Genomic DNA, 18,961 nt, shown 5'->3' on the forward strand with positions numbered 1-18,961 from the left:
AGTGCTGTGTCCCCAGCGGGTGGCCCCGGCACTGTCTCGGAGACTGCATATCGTGCCTCCTACCGCCTGGCCTGAGGAACTGTGCCCATGCGTGGCTTCTGTGCTCACCGGTCACCAGTGCAAATGCTGGAATCTGAGTTCCAGTCTTGGCTCTGGGAACTCGGGGGCAAGTTCCTTAACTTTCCAGTGCCTCTGTTTCCCCATCTGTAAAATCAGGCCGGTGATAGCGCTTCCCTTTTGGTCGTTGTAAGATTACATGAGCAAACACACAGAGAGTGTTTAGAAATGCTGGCTTCTTTTGTGATCACCCAGGTGCTGGACAGGGGGCGTGTGTTCGTGTGCGTGGCTGCATGTCTCTCAGTTTGGGTGTTTATGTCTGTGTATCTGACACCGTATGTGTGTCCAGCTGTGACCAATGTCCACTGGGTCCTAAGAGCCCCCCTCCCTGCGGGGCTGGCCTCCTGGGGCCCAGCACCCTCACTTGCACCCCGCCTGCCCTCCAGCTCCTGCATATGAAGAGCAACAAGTACCTGACCGTGAATAAGCGGCTGCCGGCGCTGCTGGAGAAGAACGCCATGCGCGTGACGCTGGATGCGACAGGCAATGAGGGCTCCTGGCTCTTCATCCAGCCCTTCTGGAAGCTGCGGAGCAATGGGGACAATGTAAGGACCGGCCAGGGCTGGAGGGGCCCAGTGGGAGATGCAGGCCACAGCTCCAGAGGGGCTTCTATGGGGCCTCCGATGGGGGGACTGGGGGAGGTTGTGCCCATTTCTCAGAGGGACAGACTGAGATCAGAGAGATGCCCTTCCCACCTGCCCCCTGTTGCTCCTGTGCCCATAGGTAGTGGTGGGGGACAAGGTGATCCTGAACCCTGTCAATGCCGGGCAGCCCCTGCATGCCAGCAGTTACGAGCTCAGTGACAACGTGGGCTGCAAGGAGGTGAGCGCTCGGGGGGGGGGGGGGCCCTGAGGGCATAGACATCCCCTCCTCACCCTGCTCTCGGCCTCCAGTCCTGCCTTGGCCTCCTGCCGCTCCTCTGCCCCATTCTCCACCCTCCAGGCCAGCAGCCCCAGGGCAGCTGGGCTGGGACCTCAGGGTGGGGGGTGGACCCTGGCTGAGAGATAACACTTGCTCCTTGTGCTCTGACGGGAGCTGGGCTGGTCCGCCCCCAACCCCCTCACCTCGGGCCTTTCTGCACCCCAGCCTCTACCTTCTGGGGATCCACCTGGTGTCAGTCAGCGTTCTCTCTGCCCTTCCTCAGGTCAACTCCGTGAACTGCAACACCAGCTGGAAGATCAACCTGTTCATGCAGTTCCGAGACCACCTGGAGGAGGTGTTGAAAGGGGTAAGAACTGCCGCCCCCCACCTCCCTCACCCCCGTTGCCACCTGCCGGGGCCCCCTTCCCCTACCTCCCCCTGCCCAGCTCTGCTCCTCGTCTGAGTCTCCTCCTCTGTGTGCCCCCTTCTCAGGCTCTGCACCCTCTTCAGCCTTCCTCCACCCCGCAGCACCCCAAACCCCGCTCCCCCAAGCTGGACCACCCCTTCTCTGTCTCTGGACTCAGAGCCTCCCTCTGCATCCTTTCTGGGTCCCTGCTAGCCTCCGTTTTTTTCTCTTGCTAAGGGTGTGCCAGAGGACTAGGGGTCCCCATCCCCTCACCATGGGGCCCAGATCCTTTGAGCACCCTATCCCCTCCCCAACGCTGGCTCTGTGGAGCCAGGCTAGGCACCCTGCCCTTTGCCCTGTGCCCTCTTAGTCAAGGGCCTGAGGTTGCTGAGTCAGGACCTGTGCCCTCGTTCCAGACCCGCTAGCATGGGTGCTGGGGCATAGGGGTTGGCAGGCGCCGAGGGGCTCAGCACCTCCCCCTCCCCCCTCTACCCATGCTCTGTCCAAATAACTTTCTTTTTTATTTTTTAAAAAGATTTTTATTTAAAGATTTTTTATTTGAGAGAGAGAGGAGCAAGAGGGGGGAGGGTCAGAAGGAGAAGCAGACTCCCTGCTGAGCAGAGAGCCCCATGTGGGACTCAATCCCAGGACTCTAGGATCATGACCTGAGCCCAAGGCAGTCGCCTAACCACCTGAGCCACCCAGGCACCCCCAAAGGCCTTTCTCTCCCTCCCTTAAGCCTGTACATCATCCACATATCAACCAAGCCTCAGCCTGTGCGCCACCTCTTCCCAGAAGCCTTCTCTGATAACACATTCCTGCCCCCAAATCTGTGTGTGGCCTTTAGACAGTGAAGCATCACTGGGCTGAACCCCAGGGTTTCGGTGAACCGGTCACGGCTTGGATGTTGGAGGTCAGGCAGCCTAGTTCACAGAGCCCATCCCGTTTTTGGCTCTTGCCCTATACCGTGTGCATACAGAAGTCCTGACGTTCTGCCAAAGTAACGGGTTTAATCTGTGTATCTTCACCCGCTCGCTCCCTGGCGCGTTCACGCGCAGAGCTAGGTGCTGGGTAGGGAAGCCAGAGAATGTCATTAGGGACAGGAACAGGGGTGGCAGCCATGCCCTGAGAGCCTGCCGGTTGCAGGCCCGTTGCCAGAGGAAGTGTGGTGGAAAGGTGAGGGTTCCGAAGCTGCACCACAGGTTCACCACTAGCTGTGTGACCCTTGGCAGGACACTTACTTACCTTCTCTGCCTGAGTCTTTCCACCTGTAAAATGGGGATAATGATATAGGTACCCAGGCAGTTTGGGTGAGGATGGGGTGAGGAAGTCCCTGTAAAGGGCTCACACGGCAGCCGGCATGTGGGAAATGGGCAGGGTTACTTCATCATACAAATCATGGCCCTCACAATTTCTGCAAGGAGGTCCTAATATCCCCATTTTGCACGAGAGGAAACCGAGGCTCAGAGATCTTAAGGGATTTATCCAAGGTCACACAGCTTGGAAAGTAGAACTAGGGTCCAGACTTGATCTCTGTGTCCAGAGCTCTGGAGATGAATAGGCCACAGTCTCTGCACTCCAGCTGTTTCAGGCCCACGGGAGCAGAAGAAATGGGCAAGAATTACCCATATTCACCTAGGGGGGTGCAGCCGTGGGTCTGGGGGAACCCCAGGAGGTGATATCCCTCCAGCCTTAATAGAGAGGGTGACTCGAGATTGGCCCTTAGAGGTCAGGTGGGGTCCCCAGAGATACAAATCAGGGAAGGAGACAGTCAATGGTGGGCTTGACATAGGAAGCTGGGAAAGCTTCTGGATAAGAGCATGCCCTGCCCTGGAGGGTCTCAATCTGGGGTCTGGGCAGAGTGCCTGGCTGAGGGTCCAGCCCCTGGCCCTAGCCACCCTCCAGGGGGGCTCGGCCCGTGTTCGGCCCTTTGCTTGCTGGCTCTGCAAGGAGCACAAGGGCCGTGCCAGCTACGCCCACATCTGAGGTGGGGTGGGGAAGGGGGGGCTGGCCCCCAGGGAAGTCCTGGTTCAACCTGAGCCCATGGCCCATGGCTACAGGGAGATGTGGTGCGACTGTTCCACGCGGAGCAGGAGAAGTTCCTGACGTGCGACGAGTACAAGGGCAAGCTGCAGGTGTTTCTGCGTACCACACTGCGTCAGTCTGCCACCTCGGCCACCAGCTCCAATGCCCTCTGGGAAGTGGAGGTCAGAGCTTGCCTCTTACCCAGGACCCAGCCCTCCTCGCTAGCCGTGGGGCCCGCCCCTTTTCCCCCCAACACCCTGGAGGGTAGGACATGTAGAGCCCGGTGTGGGGGTCCGGGTGCCACTTACCCAGAGCTCTCCAGGCCTCCCTGGGGTCTGAGTACCCCTCCCTGGCCACCAGTCTCTCTTCCTTGCCTCACCCCTGTGCCCCCCCAAGGTGGTCCACCACGACCCCTGCCGTGGAGGAGCTGGCCACTGGAACGGCCTGTACCGCTTCAAGCACCTGGCCACGGGCAACTACTTGGCTGCCGAGGTGAGCGGGGTGGGAGAGGGCGCCTGGGAGCTCAGGCTGTGTGGGCACATGGGCGCATGTAAGCCTGGAAGTCGGGCTCACGTCTGCACACATGGACACACGTGTCTTTGGACCCTGGCTTAGCCGCACCCTTGGATTTAACAAATACTATCAAATAAGTGCTTGATGCAAATAAGTCCGTTGAATATTACTGTGCCTCTGTTCTGTGTCAGGAGCTCCTTTGGGCACTGGGGAGTCACCAGCAAGCCAGGTTCCCACCCCTCATATGACTTACAGTCCACATGTATGTCTGTCCATAATATGCAGGCTTGTGCATACTGGGGAGTTTGCATGTGTGTGTTTGTATGTGTGTGTTCTCATCTGTGGGTCCATGAAAAGGGCGAGAAGGGCAGGGCCTGGGAGCTCTCATTAGTGGCTTCCTCAGGAGTGATTTGGGCTTTAGCACTGGGGTGGGCATCTCCAGGAGGGTGAGGGACCGTCTGCCCCAACATAGGGCCCTATGTGGACCTTGTTTTGGGGTGGGGGTCATGTGAGCATAGCTCCATATCCAGTAGCTGTGCCCATCCTTTTTGTCTGTCCAGGAGAACCCCAGCTACAAGGGTGAGGCCTGTGATCCCAAGGCAGCAGGAATGGTGAGGAGCAGGGCTCCAGGGCCCGCCGTGGGGAGGGACCGTGGGGGTTAGCCAGGAAATCCTGGGAGGTGAGCTGGAGGGAGAAGGCCTCTTGGGTGGGATCCCAGATGGTTTGGGGGGGACCTGAGAGCAGGGAGGGGCTTCTGTCTGAGCTGGGGTCCTCATCCCAGGGTGCCCAGAGTCGTGTAGGTCGCCGGAACGCTGGAGAGAAGATCAAGTACCGCCTGGTGGCTGTGCCCCATGGCAATGACATCGCCTCCCTCTTTGAGCTGGACCCCACTACGCTGCAGAAAACTGACTCCTTTGTGCCCCGGTGAGTAGGTGCCGTGTGCCTGGGGGCTGACAGGGGTGCCCAGGCTGTGCCGTCCTGTCCCTGGGCTCCCTGCATCCCATGCTCCTCTGTCCTCCTGAGCTCTGGCCTCAGGACCTGCCTGTCCTGCCCCTCTGGGGACCAAGCTCTCAGAGCGGTAGGCAACTATCCTTTACTTAACGCATGTCGTGTGCCCGGCCCTGGGTTCTGGTCACACGCGGTGCTGCCTTGTGCTGGCTGCTTCATCAAAATGCCTTCTCTCCGGTGTTCTTCATCAGCCACCTGCCCCCCTCGCGCTCTGCACATTCAAGCACAGGCTGCACAAGTTTGTCCACGGGGTGGGAGGGAGGGGGGGGACCGGGATCCCCAATCTTTAAGGCCCCCCAACCCTAGATGCTAGGACATAATGTCAAGAAACTCCCCAGGTGTCAGTCAGGCTTTGGCATTTACTAGGTGTCTGACCTCAGGCCCTTTGCCCTGACTGCCTGATCTGACAGTGGGTGTATCAAGTGTACCCAAAACAGGGCTGACCGGAGACGTAATGGCATCCCTCACTGTAGGCCCACCAGCCCTCACCTGAAGCTCTTGGGGCCAGGTGCGTTTTGAGATTCAGATTGTTTTTCATTTCAGAAAGGTAATTACATTTTGTAATCAGACAAGAATGTTTCTGCTCTGAGACGCACGCATCTTGCCGTGAAGTGGGATAAATATCTAAGTAGTCTCATTTGTCCAAATGAATCTTGGTTTCAAGTTTACAAACAAGCTCCAGCTTTTGGAACGCTCTGGGTTTGGGGCTGCAGGCGAGGCACATGCGGAGGAGCAGCACAGGGCCTGGGGCCATTTGCTGGCCACTCTTCTCTGGCTTGGGCTTCTCCTGGGAGGGGACCGGTCTCCCTTGTCCCATGGCCCCATGGAGTCATGTGGAGATGTGGCACCCTTGTGGGGCGAGGCAGGCTGCTGGGATTCACTCTGAGGCCTGCCCCCGGCCCCACCTCCAGGAACTCCTATGTCCGGCTGCGGCACCTCTGCACCAACACGTGGATCCAGAGCACTAACGTGCCCATTGACATTGAGGAGGAGCGGCCCATTCGGCTCATGGTGCGAGCCGCCCGGGGTTGCGGGGCTGGGGCTGGGGCTGGGAGACCAAGGCAGGGTCCTTGGCTTGTCCCTCGGTGCCCAGCTGACATCTCTCCCTTTAGCTGGGCACCTGCCCCACCAAGGAGGACAAGGAGGCCTTTGCCATCGTGTCCGTGCCCGTGTCTGAGATCCGAGACCTGGACTTCGCCAATGATGCCAGCTCCATGCTGGCCAGTGCTGTGGAGAAACTCAATGAGGGCTTCATCAGCCAAAATGACCGCAGGTGGGCCGCACGGCTGGGTCCTTGAAGGGTCTGCATTTCATGAACCAAGAAGTCACAAAGCAGAAGCCGGGCAGTCTTGGCTGGCTGTGGTTGGGGAGACAGAGGTGGGGACCGGTTCCTACAAGTTTTGGTGGCCCCTGGCTCTTGCCTCACAGCTCATGTGCTCCCAGAACTAATCCTGATGAAGGGTTCAGACTCAGAGAGGTTAAGAGACTTGTCTATGGTCACAAAGCTAGTAAGTGGCAGGATCTGGACAGAAATGCAGAGCCCTTCACCCCAGACACCTTGTGCCCTGTTGTTCCTTTCCAGATCTGAGTACAGAGAGATTCTTTGTCCCGGGGCACTTTGGAATCCAGGGTGGGTGGGGTGAGGGGTGTGTTTTGAGAGCCTTTTGGGGTGAAGCTGGGGAGCAAAGTTGAAAGCCGATGATGGGCTTTGTGCTCTGGATAATAGCAGGGCAGGCGAGTGGCTTGATGAGAGCATGTTTGGGGCAGGGCTAGTTGCCTTTGAGGGGCGTGTGGCCCTGGGTCCTGGGGGTGTTTCCCTAGGTCGGTGCCTCACACTTGTCATCCCTGGTGTCCCTTCATGAAGGTTTGTCATCCAGCTGCTGGAGGACCTGGTGTTCTTCGTCAGCGACGTCCCAAACAATGGGCAGAATGTGCTGGACATCATGGTCACCAAGCCCAACCGGGAACGGCAGAAGCTGATGAGAGAACAGAACATCCTCAAACAGGTGTGTGCATCCTCAAACAGGAGGGGCGGGTCTGGGCCTTGGGGGAGGGGCCGGGTGTCCAGAAGAGGAACCTTTTCCCATCCGCAGTGGAGCTTCAGTCTCTCTGCAGCTTCTCTTCACCCCTTTTTGGAAAATGAGTATTTGTTGAGCCCTGGCCACATGCCCCCGACACTGCCCTAAGTGCCCTACACCTATTGGCTTGGTTGATCCTGTCCACCTGGGGGAGATAACTATTATTATCCCATGTTACCTGTGAGGAGACTGACACGTGGAGGTTGGAACGACTTGACAGAGAGTCTGCAGCTAGAAAGCAGCGGGGTCAGGATCTGAACTCAGGATGTCTGTTCTGGAACTTGTGCTTTTTTTTTTCTTTCTTTCTTTCTTTTTTTTTTTTTTAAAGTAAGGTCTATGTCCAGTGTGGGGCCTGAACTCACAACCTGGAGATCAACAGTCGAATGCTCTGCAGATTGATCCAGCCAGGAGCCCCCAGAACTTGTGCTTTAATAAAAGGGGGGCGCCTGGGTGGCTCAGTTTTTAAGTATCTGCCTTTGACTCAGGTCATGATCCCGGGGTTCTGGGATCGAGCCCCACATTGGGCTCCCCGATGCGTAGGGAGTCTGCTTTTTCCTCTCCCTCTGCCACTCCCTGCAGCTCCCGCTGTCTCTCCCTCTCTCTCTCTCAAATAAATAAATAATATCCTTTAAAAAATACTATTTCTGAGGCACCTGGCTGGCTGAGCCAGTCCGTGGCATGTGACTCTTGATTTCGGGGTCGTGGGTTCGAGTCCCACACTGGGTGTGGGGATAACTTAAAAAAATATTGTTTTCTAAGTTTTGATTGTAAAACTTTTATCTCTCTTTTAAATTAAGTTAAAGTTTTCTTTTAGATTTTTATTTATTTATTTGACAGAGGGAGAGGGAACACAAGCAGGGTGAGTGGGAGAGGGAGAAGCAGGCTTCCCACGGAGCAGGGAACCTGATGTGGGGCTTGATCCCAGAACGCTGGGATCATGACCCAAGCCAAAGGCAGACAGACACTTAACCTACTGAGGCACCCACCCATGTGCCCCTGATTGTGAAACTTTTCAAATAGTGAGAAAGTAGTGCAAGAATAGTACAGTGAACACTGTACAAACACGGCCCGAATCCACTTGTTAACATTTTGCCAGTTTGGCTTTGACGTAACTGTGCGTCTGTACATCTGTCCTTGCATCTGTGGATTTCCAAACGGGGTGAGCCTCACCCTTACGTTTTTCAGTGTTCATCTCCTGGAATAAGGGTATTGTCCTCCGTAAGCACAATACTGTCAGCACAATAAGAAAATTAGTAATGATACCAGTCCATATCAGATTCTTTTACTTTACCCAAAGTGTTTTTTAAAGCTTGTTTTTTGATCCAGGATCCCACGAAGGTTTTCTTATTCCATTTGGTTGTATTTCTTTGGTTTCTAGAAAAGTTTTTCACACTCACCCAATCTTTGCTTTTAAAATTTATTGATTACATTAACATTTTTAAAAAAAGAATTAGTGGTTTTTTTTTTTTTAAAGATTTTATTTATTTGACAGAGAGACAGCCAGAGAAGGAACATAAGCAAGGGGAGTAGGAGAGGGAGAAGCGCAAGGAGCTGGATGTGGGGCTTGATCCCAGGATCCTGGGATCATGACCTGAGCCAAAGGCAGACGCTTAACAACTCAGCCACCCAGGCATCCTACATTAACATTTTTAAAAAGATTTTACTTATTTGAGGGGGGCGGGTGTCAGAAGGGAAAGCAGACTCCCTGCTGAGCAAGGAGCCTGCCTTGGGAATTGATCCTGGGACTCTAGGATCATGACTTGAGCCCAAGGCAGACGATTAACGACTGAGCCACCTTGGTGCCCTACATTATTGTTTTTTTTTTTTTTTTTTTTTTTTTTTTTTTTTTTTTTTTTTTTTTTTAATGAAGTTGGCTCTGGCCACACTGGCCTGCCTTTTCTCTTAACCGCAGACCCATGAGCTATGGCAGCCCTGAGCTCTTCCCCCAGACTCTGAGCCAGGCCCAGGATCAGAGTTGGCATTCGTCACGTGGGGATGGGTGGGCTGAGGCCAGCAGTGGCATCCCAGCCAGAAGAAGGGAGTGGGGGCTGGAAGTGGGGCTGATGGTGGGTGGGCTTGGTTCTCTGTCCAGCTTAGAATCAGCTAGGGGTTCCTGTCAGTGTGGCTTTGGGGCAGGGTGACTTTGGGGCCAAGGGTTCCTGGGATAATGAGGGATGCAGACAGGTGTAGGGGGATCGCTTCTCATATTTTCTACTCCCCCAGATCTTTGGCATTCTGAAGGCCCCTTTCCGTGAGAAGGGGGGTGAGGGCCCCCTGGTGCGACTGGAAGAGCTGTCGGACCAGAAGAACTCCCCGTACCAGCACATGTTCCGTCTCTGCTACCGGGTGCTGCGGCATTCCCAGGAGGATTACCGCAAGAACCAGGTGTGCTACCACACCTGGCCTGAGCCTTCCCAGCTGGGGTGGCCCCGCTCATGCTCACCCGCTTGCCAGCTTGCTCCCCCCCCCCCCCACCACCACTCTGCAGGTAGTTGCTGCGGAGTGCACACCTGCTATGTACCAGGCCCTGTTTTAGGCTCTGGGGATACATTAGGGACCCAGACAGTAGGGCCCGCTTTAAGCAGTCAGTCTCCGTACCCAGAAGGGCCTCGAGCTGGGTTCGATGCTCTGCTGTGGCCATCTTGAAAGTCCCAATGTTCGAAGAAGGGTTCTGCTGTTTCATTTTGCCCCGGGCCCCACAGATAAGGCAGCCAGTCCTACAAGGCAATTCCCCCCTCACGGAGGCTTTGCTCTGGTCGGGAGATAGGCTGCGTGAGCTGAAGAAGTCTGTTAGGCAAACCCAGTCTGCTGCTCAGAGCAGGTTTCCTCCCCCGGACCTCCGCCTTGCTAGTGGGAGTACCCAGGCCCTGGCGGGGGGGGGGGCGGCTTGTGGGAGCAGAGCCGGGCCCCCTGCCACTCGGCTCATCTGTTCTCCAGGAGCACATCGCCAAGCAGTTCGGGATGATGCAATCTCAGATCGGCTACGACATCCTGGCGGAGGACACCATCACCGCCCTCCTGCACAACAATCGTAAACTGCTGGAGAAGCACATCACCAAGACCGAGGTGGAGACCTTCGTCAGCCTCGTGCGCAAGAACCGGGAGCCCCGGTGAGCCCACCAGCCCACCTCCCGTGCTGCACCTGCCCCCGTTTTCCCAGGGTATAGGGGTGGCGGGCGCTGATTGTGATCATTCAAACAGTGAAAGACCCTTGCCTCCACTGGTAAAGTGCCTCATGTCTGAGGCCTTGGCCTCTGCAGCCCTTCCCTGGGGACCCTCCTGATTGTGGCCCAATCTCGAAACCAGAGGATTGATGCCTGTATTGAACCAGTTGTGCAATATTTTGGAGGAGAGTGGGGTGCATCCCCACCAGGGACTGGTGTCTGAGCCCCCTCCTCACCCCCACGGTCCCCACCCCAGGTTCCTGGACTACCTCTCTGACCTGTGTGTGTCCAACCACATCGCCATCCCTGTCACCCAAGAACTCATCTGCAAGTGTGTGCTGGACCCCAAGAACAGCGACATTCTCATCCAGACCGAGTGAGCCATTGCGCTGTCCCCTGCCCACAGCCCCGCCTCTTCCCTGCCCTGCTCCTCAGGCCCTTTACAGCTCGGGCCCCGGGTGCGTACAGACTGGAACCATCCCTCTGGCTGTCTATGCTCTGTGCCCGCACTGTGCGAGCAAGGACGCCTTGGGGACTGAGCCAGATCCTCTGTCCTTGAGAAGCTCGTGGTCTGAGGAGTGTGTTTATTTGAACTGGCACTCGGCCAAACTCCAGGAGGGGGTCTGTGCGGCTGGGCACCCATGCGGGGGCGCTCTGGCCTGGCATCCTAGCCGCCCTTTCCCCCCCGGCCCCCCACCGCCCCCACTCTCTGTGACGCACGGCCCTGGTTCGCAGGCTTCGGCCAGTGAAGGAGATGGCTCAGTCCCACGAGTACCTGAGCATCGAGTATTCAGAGGAGGAGGTGTGGCTCACGTGGACGGACAAGAATAACGAGCACCACGAGAAGAGCGTGAGGCAGCTGGCGCAGGAGGCACGGGCAGGCAATGCTCACGACGAGAACGTGCTTAGCTACTACAGGTGCCTCTGGGGGCCCAGCTCCTTCCTCGTCCTCAGCGCTTCTGCTGCCCTTGGGCCTTCTTGGAAGGCCGGCAGCCAATCCCGGCTGAGGGATGAGCTCCAGCAGCTGTGTGGCCTTCCCTGGGGAGGCTGAGTGTCGCCCAAAGAGCTCAGTCCAGGGACGGGGCCTGAATGAACCTGAACCTGTGTACACGCATATTTATTTAAAAAATAAGATTACTAGATAACCACTTAGCCAGTGCCTGCCATAATTCAAAGTGTTTCCCCTGGCCACTCACGAAAGCCTCACCGCAGCCCCATGACTACTGTCACCCTCAGAATTGGGGAGATAGGCACAGGAGGTGAAAGGACTTGCCCAAGGTCACACTTCTTTCATAAGGGGCCATGGTTCAAACCCAGGCCATCTGGGCTCTGAGCAGAAAGCTGAGGGCAGGCCAGCACCCCATGCAGAGCAGGGCCGTTTGCAGGCCTCCTTTCAGCCGATCTCCTGTCGGGGCTCTGTACCCGCTGCTCTGCGGAGACCTGTGCCCCTGCTGCGCGTCCCTCGCCTGCCTCTCCCAGCCTCTCGCTCAGCCAGCTCTCCTCCCGTGAACACCTGTCCTGGCTGAGCCAGAAGTGGTTTTCTTTGCAAGGAAGGGGAGGGCTGTAAACGCTCGCTCAGAATTGTGTCTTTTCTGTGACGCTGGTGGGTGCCTGGTTTGACCTAAGTCCCTCTGCCATTCTCCCAAGGCCTCCGCCCGGCCTGAGCCCAAGTGCTGGTGGCCCTCACCAGCACCTGCCTGCCGAAGGCTCACCCTCCACCCTGCCCTGCAGGTACCAGCTGAAGCTCTTTGCCCGCATGTGCCTGGACCGCCAGTACCTGGCCATCGATGAGATCTCCCAGCAGCTGGGCGTTGAGCTCATCTTCCTATGCATGGCAGATGAGATGCTGCCCTTTGATCTGCGCGCCTCCTTCTGCCACCTGATGCTGCACGTGCACGTGGACAGGGACCCCCAGGAGCTGGTCACGCCAGTCAAGTTCGCCCGCCTCTGGACTGAGATCCCCACAGCCATCACCATCAAGGAGTGAGATGGGGAGCAGAGGGGTGGGCCAGGCAAGGCTGGGCTGGGGGGATCTCAGCGACCCTTATCCCTCACTGCCTCCCCTGACCCCCAGCTACGACTCCAACCTCAACGCCTCTCGCGATGACAAGAAGAACAAGTTTGCCAGCACCATGGACTTCGTGGAGGACTACCTCAACAATGTGGTCAGCGAGGCCGTGCCCTTTGCCAACGAGGAGAAGAACAAGCTCACCTTCGAGGTTGCAGGGCGGGGGGCGGCAAGGGGTTGGCGTTGTGGGGGCTCTAGGCCTCAGCTGCCCCCAGCGGTGCTTTGAGGGCTCCATGACCTAACTTGCCACCGTGCCCCAGCCAGTTCAGGGAGCCCACATAGACAGCCGGGGCTCCCCAAGGGGGAAGATTCTCCCCGGCCACCTGAGAGAGGACTTGTGGGGGGGCCCTCCATTCACCCCTGCAGGCCCCTTCGAGGATCACCCCACTTCCTGCATTTCTGCTCTTTCCCTCCAACCTCCCAGTCGCTTTCCTTGCAGGCCTCGCTTCCTCAGTAGCCCACTGGGGGCAGCTGCGGTCCTCTCAGACCCACGCCCCCAGAGGTCCCGCCTTTTCCAAGGACCTTCGTCACACCCTCCTGTCACACCCTCCTGACAGGGGCTCAGCCCTGCTTTCCCATCCTGGCCCCGCCCCTTGCGAGGCCCCGCCCCCACTCACCTCGGGCCCTGCCTCCTCCCCCCCGCAGGTGGTCAGCCTGGCGCACAACCTCATCTACTTCGGCTTCTACAGCTTCAGTGAGCTGCTGCGGCTCACTCGCACGCTGCTGGGCATCATCGACTGCGTGCAGGGCCCCCCGGCCATGCTGCAGGCCTACGATGACTCAGGCGGTGAGACCTAGTGGCCAGGGCCACACATCCCCACCCTCACCCAGCCCGGGCCTTCCTCCTCCTCCTCCTAGCACCACAGTCCACTCTGATCAGCCCCCTGTGCAGCCTGCCTCCTGGCTTCTGCTGGACCAGAGGGGCCCCTGTCCCAGCGCCGTGGAGACTCTGGGGCCCTGGGCAGTTGTCTTCCAACACAACTTGGTCCAGATGGGAGATAATGCGGGAGGAGGGGAGACACAGGCCCTGCCCAAGGAGCTCCCAGTCAGACAGGGGAGTGGGCGGGAGACATGTGACCACAGACACAGCCCAGTTCTCAGGGACACGCCCAGGGGTGGCACAAAAACCTCTAATCAAAAAGTGCGTTGTCTGACACCTGGTGCATCCTGCTCCCTGCACGGTATCCCCTGTGTCCCCCAGGCTCTGTAGCAGCTCTCATGATGCCCCATGAGATAATTCTCACTGCTCTCCCCACACAGTTAACCTTTGCCCTGGCCAGTCCCTCTTTACCCAGGTTTGGCTTAAAGCTCACCTCCCACAGAAAGCCTTTCTGGGTTAGCCCTGCCTCTGACAGAGCCAGAGCCAGAGCCAGAGCCAGAGCCAGAGCCAGAGCCAGAGCTCCTGAAGGGCACCCTGCAACCCCCTGGTGCTTCTCGCTCTGCAGGCAAGAACGTGCGCCGGTCCATCCAGGGCGTGGGCCACATGATGTCCACCATGGTGCTGAACCGCAAGCAGTCTGTCTTTGGGGCCCCCAGCCTATCTGCTGGCGCTGGTGCCACTGAGCCACTGGACAGAAGCAAGTTCGAGGACAATGAGGACATTGTGGTGATGGAGACCAAGCTGAAGATCCTGGAAATCTTGCAGGTGGCTGGGCCAGGACAGTGGTAGAGAGTGTTGGGAATAGAGCAGGAGAGTGGGGGCCTAGGACAGGGAGGTTGGGGCTGGTGAGCCCCTGCTCAGATCACAGTATCCAGTAGTGGGAGCTCTGCAGTGATTGGTTATGTAGCTCAGTGGTTTCCAAAGCGTGGCCCTTGGACCAGCAGCAGCATGGGCCTCACCGGGGAACTCAATAATGCGTGTTCTTGGGCCCCGTCCCAGACCCACATACTGATCAGAGGCATCCGAGGCAGGCCCACTGTGCTGTGATTGGCCTCCCAGGTGATTCTGGGGGACAGTAAAGCCTAGCTCCATCCCTCCACTGTACAGATGAGGAAGGGAAGGGGGAGGGGATTAACTGCCTTCCTGCAGAGATTTTAGAGCAGAAGTAGAGCTTTGAGGGTTCATTCCCTGGTGAGGCAGACATGGTCTTTCCTGTTCTGGGTCTTGTCTGAGACCCCCTAGCAAAACTGGGAGAAGGGGCTGGTAGGACCCTGAGGGTGGTCAGAATGCCTGCTTTTGCCTTGCTTCCACCAGAAGATGGGAGGGCTAATGCAGTGACCACCATGGGGACCCAGTCTGGGCAGGGCCTGGTTAAGGAGTTGGAGGGTTCTGGTTCATTCTAGGAACTAAGGGCTTCCGGATCTACGTCCTGGGGTGTGGCCAAAGGATAGAGGCCAGTGAGGGGTGTCTGTAAACCCTCTGTCCTCACCACTCCACCCACTCCAAACTGGCCTCTCCTGCTCCCTGCTAATCTTCAGTTCCACACCCCCCTGCCCTTCAGCCCCGGGCAGAGCAGGGGAGGAGGATGAGAGCTGGCCTCTGCTTTCCTGTCAGCATCCTCCCTGGGAAGGAGGGACGAGTGATCTATGCCTCATTTGGAGAATAGGTGTCATCCCTCATCACTGGGGCAGGAGAGGAGCAGAGGGCACTCCAGGCCTCCCCGGGGAGAGGAGCCTTGATTTTTTAGGTTGTGATGTTCTACGGTAGCTGGAATATCTATGCCGAGATCCCTGAGTGCTAGAGTTCATTCGGGGTACCCCTTCCCCCTTCCTGGGGTGCGACTGGCCTTCTGACTGCATCCCAGTCCTCACCCCATCCCTCCCTGCTTCTCCAGTTCATCCTCAACGTCCGCCTGGACTACCGCATCTCCTACCTGCTCTCTGTCTTCAAGAAGGAGTTTGTGGAAGTGTTTCCCATGCAGGACAGTGGGGCTGACGGCACAGCTCCGGCCTTCGACTCCACAAGTGAGCCTTGACCCCTGCCTTCCCCCACCTTCAGGCTAAAGCTGTGTGACTCACCCAGGGGTACACATTAGTGGGGTGGGGGCTGGGGGCACCTCGGGTCCAGCTCCCCAGCCCTGCCTCTGTTTCCCACCCAGCCCATTTAATTGCCATGGTGAGAGGCAGAGGCAAACATCATTCTCTCCATCTCCTAAATGGAGAAATTGAGGCCCAGAGAGAGGTGGGGACTTGCCTGAGGTCACACTGTCAGGTGCTGAACCAGAGCAGGACCCAGGTCCCCTGGTGTCCAGCTCAGAACTCTGCTGGGCCCTGCAGGGTAGTGGGGCTGCTCTGGTCCCCGCCGCGGCTGGCTTCCACCCTCACCCTGGGAAGGAGCATGAAGGTGCGGCTGCCACCCAACCAGTGCAGGGAACAGGGTGGTTCGGGTGCCTCCCTGCTCCCTCACCCCTGTGTTTCCCATATTTCCTGGGCACGGACCTGCCACCTGCCCCCATCCACTCACCCTTGCTCCCCACAGCCGCCAACATGAACCTGGACCGCATCGGGGAGCAGGCGGAGGCCATGTTCGGAGTGGGGTGAGGCCAGGGTTCAGTTGGGGGCTGGTGTGTGGGGTTGGGTGGGTGATGCTGACACAGGTGTGCAAACTCCCCTCCTTGGGGTTCTCTAAGCGGCCCCTCTTCCTGGGTCTGCAGGACCTTTCCTGGGCTCTGGGGCGGGAGTCTCCTTGGCTCTGTGCTTTTGCCCTCTCATGCCTATCTAGCCCCAGGGACATAGGGGCCACTTGGGCCCTCGTGTCACCTTGGTCATTCCCCTGCCCTTACCCAGAGCAGTCGTGGCTCTATCTACATTGGGACTTGGCTCAGGTAGCTGGAGGGGAGCAGCGGGAGGCATGGGGGACAGCCCGCTGTACACAGTGCTGGGATGGGGAGAGGTCGCCTGGGAGCTGGGGGCAGCACAGTCTCTGTGCTGTGCCCTTGGCATTTAGTGAAGCCCAGGGACCCCGACTCAGAAGGACATTTTTAAATTCATAAAATAAAGCACATCAGTTACAAAGGAAACCAAGAGCTTTGAGAAGCAGTTATCAAAATATTGAAGAAAACAAATTTGAAGTGACAGTTAGATCTGTGGATCTTTATTAACACATTAAGTAACCAGCTGAGCTGGGGGGGGGGTAATTAGTACCGTGATTTCGAAGGAACAGTGCATGTGAACGGGATTCACAATTTCTGTAACCACTGTAAGGCGATGCGCGAACATCTGTGACTGTCACTGGTGACAGAATCGCTGGTACCCCAGCTTCTCCTCACTGAAGGAAAGGCTGCATTTTACTTAGTAAACTGATGGGAATTTTTCCCACCTCCATTCCTGACCCTCAGCCCATCTCCACGAACCCTTTGGTGGAGGGAGTCCTGTGGGTCGGGTCCCCTGCAGAGTCCCCGCTTCAGCTGCGTGATCAAGGGGAGTCCTGCGGGATCTCAGGGAACACGGGGCTTCCTTGGAATTTCGGGACGTGGCTGGGGTCACTATCCCGAGTGCAAATTCCACGGGGTGCGGCGTCTGCTGGTGGGTGGCAGGGTGGGCGGTGGGGAGCTCGGTGCCCAGCGCCCAGCATGGCTGTCCCTGGCGCCGCAGGAAGACCAGCAGCATGCTGGAGGTGGACGACGAGGGCGGCCGCACGTTCCTGCGTGTGCTCATTCACCTCACCATGCACGACTACGCGCCGCTGGTCTCAGGGGCCTTGCAGCTGCTCTTCAAGCACTTCAGCCAGCGCCAGGAGGCCGTGCACACCTTCAAGCAGGTGCTGCTCCTGCCTGAGCCCCCGGACAGGCCTTGGGGAGCGGGGCAGAGGCCCCAGGGGGCTTCCAGGGTGTGTGGGTGGGGGACTCTGAGGACCATCTGGCCCAGGCCCTGAGTGGGTTGGTATCCTGGCCGGGCTTTGGCCTGTGCTGGGCACTGGGGGGTTAACTGGGGTTAACCATGGGGGGGGTGGGGTGGAGCTTGCTGCTCAGGGGAGCTCAAGAGGCTGGTTTGGGGGTTTTTGGCCTGGCCTTGCTGAGCTCCTGAAAGGTGAAGGCCAAGTGTTGGCCACCTTTAGGACCTCTCTGCCTGACTCGAGGCTTGTCACTTTTCATGAGGCGGACAGACTCGAGTGTTTCATAAATGATACCATGTGCACCTTTGCTAAGGGCTTCAGATCACGCCTGGCACACAGCCTGCACTGAGGTGACTGGTTCTGTGACCATGATGTCGCATGGTGTCGACAGCGCCCTGTGAAACACGCCTGCCGTCTAATGAGCACATGCCAGGCGCAGAGCCTTGGCCTTGTCTTATTGGGTTGGGGGGAGCCTTAAGGCCTGGGAAGCTTTCCTGCTTTACCCTGACCAAAGTGAGTGTGGTGGGAGCCGAGGCTGTCCTGCCACGGGGAATCAGTGCTGCCAGGATTCTTTGTCCTGCCCTGACAGCCTTAGCAGCACCAGTCAATGAGCAACTGAAGCCCGCTGATGGGGCAGCTCATGACAGGCAGTGCAGAGAGACCTTTGGCCATCAGGGAAGTCTTACTAGAGGTGACGGACCATAGCCAACATTGAGGAGGAGCAGAGGCCTGGAATAGGGCAGGCACCGGGGGTCTCCGTGCGGCAGTGGAACGGGAGTGCTCATCTCACCTGGCATGCCCACGGTCAACCTTCAGGTGCAGCTGCTGATCTCGGCTCAGGATGTAGAGAACTACAAGGTGATCAAGTCGGAGCTGGACCGGCTGCGGACCATGGTGGAGAAGTCGGAACTATGGGTGGACAAGAAGGGTAGCAGCAAGGGTGAGGAGGTGGACACAGGTGCTTCTAAAGACAAGAAGGAGGTGAGTAGGGTGGCAGGGAGCTGGGATGCCAGGGCTGCCAGCAAGGGCTGGGCCCAGCTGACCCCCGCCCCGTTCCCTGTGTCCCCAGCGGCCCACAGACGAGGAGGGCTTTCTGCACCAACCTGGGGAGAAGAGCAGTGAGAACTACCAGATCGTCAAGGGCGTGAGTGGCCTGGGGCCCTGAGGCAACTCCCCACGCCCTGCCTCTCCCCCACCCCACCCCAGCTGGAGGCTCTGGGGCCTGGCCTCTCCTGCCTCCCCATTCTGCTGGCCACTTGCGTTCTAAATACACATTTTCTGGCTTTGCCTGCACATTAAAGACAATCCTGCCCAGGTCCAGATGGAATTATTTTAAAGCTGAAGGAATTTAATGAAATTCCATTTCACAGTCATATTGTTCTATTTACTTTTATGGGTGGAATTGGGTTTTTAGTGCTTGCCTGCCTTGTTGTGGTGATATGACTCAGTGAGCGTGACCTCCTCCCCCTTCCTGTCCCCGATGTGAGCTGGGCTTGGCCAGGGACTCCCACCAGCCTGAGGGAGGCGGCGGGGTGGCTGGAGGAGGAGGGAAGGGGCAGGGGCTCTGGGCTCACCCCCCATGCTCCCCAGATCCTGGAACGGCTGAATAAGATGTGCGGTGTTGGCGAGCAGATGAGGAAGAAGCAGCAGAGGCTGCTCAAGAACATGGATGCCCACAAGGTCATGCTGGATCTGCTGCAGATCCCCTATGACAAGGTGACCTCTGACTTCTGACCTCTGACTTGCCCCTAACCCTGGCCCAAGCCAAACCACGCACTAATACCCAGCGCTGACCTAACCCAGCCTCACCCTGACCCCAGCTTCTGTTGCCCTCTCTGGCCTCGTCCTAATTATCTTAGCTTCATTGTAAACTCTGACTGTTGCCTCCTCATCTTTCTGTCTTTTTTTTTTTTTTCTAAAGATTTTATTTATTTGACAGAGACAGAG

General features: G+C 57.6%; 1 protein-coding gene across 2 annotated transcripts in view; it reads left to right on the top strand.

Moving 5' to 3' along the window:
• The window catches only part of ITPR3 (inositol 1,4,5-trisphosphate receptor type 3), a 66,251-nt gene that overhangs the window by 28,773 nt on the left and 18,517 nt on the right, over positions 1 to 18,961 (top strand). Inside the window, exons 5-28 of one of the 2 annotated variants that reach the window (XM_059400042.1) lie at positions 504 to 662; positions 841 to 939; positions 1,262 to 1,345; positions 3,445 to 3,591; positions 3,806 to 3,901; positions 4,483 to 4,533; positions 4,704 to 4,846; positions 5,842 to 5,941; positions 6,043 to 6,203; positions 6,795 to 6,936; positions 9,232 to 9,393; positions 9,946 to 10,118; positions 10,429 to 10,548; positions 10,908 to 11,090; positions 11,904 to 12,155; positions 12,247 to 12,391; positions 12,886 to 13,027; positions 13,686 to 13,885; positions 15,015 to 15,144; positions 15,659 to 15,716; positions 16,774 to 16,939; positions 17,831 to 17,995; positions 18,084 to 18,158; positions 18,605 to 18,730. In XM_059400042.1, the coding sequence (XP_059256025.1) occupies positions 504 to 662; positions 841 to 939; positions 1,262 to 1,345; positions 3,445 to 3,591; positions 3,806 to 3,901; positions 4,483 to 4,533; positions 4,704 to 4,846; positions 5,842 to 5,941; positions 6,043 to 6,203; positions 6,795 to 6,936; positions 9,232 to 9,393; positions 9,946 to 10,118; positions 10,429 to 10,548; positions 10,908 to 11,090; positions 11,904 to 12,155; positions 12,247 to 12,391; positions 12,886 to 13,027; positions 13,686 to 13,885; positions 15,015 to 15,144; positions 15,659 to 15,716; positions 16,774 to 16,939; positions 17,831 to 17,995; positions 18,084 to 18,158; positions 18,605 to 18,730 (3,279 nt within the window). The remainder of the gene's footprint in view (positions 1 to 503; positions 663 to 840; positions 940 to 1,261; positions 1,346 to 3,444; positions 3,592 to 3,805; positions 3,902 to 4,482; positions 4,534 to 4,703; positions 4,847 to 5,841; positions 5,942 to 6,042; positions 6,204 to 6,794; positions 6,937 to 9,231; positions 9,394 to 9,945; positions 10,119 to 10,428; positions 10,549 to 10,907; positions 11,091 to 11,903; positions 12,156 to 12,246; positions 12,392 to 12,885; positions 13,028 to 13,685; positions 13,886 to 15,014; positions 15,145 to 15,658; positions 15,717 to 16,773; positions 16,940 to 17,830; positions 17,996 to 18,083; positions 18,159 to 18,604; positions 18,731 to 18,961) is intronic. The other variant, XM_059400043.1, reaches the window with a different exon arrangement.

This window comes from Mustela nigripes, chromosome 5, assembly GCF_022355385.1.
Source record: "Mustela nigripes isolate SB6536 chromosome 5, MUSNIG.SB6536, whole genome shotgun sequence".
NCBI classification, from domain to species: domain Eukaryota; kingdom Metazoa; phylum Chordata; class Mammalia; order Carnivora; family Mustelidae; genus Mustela; species Mustela nigripes.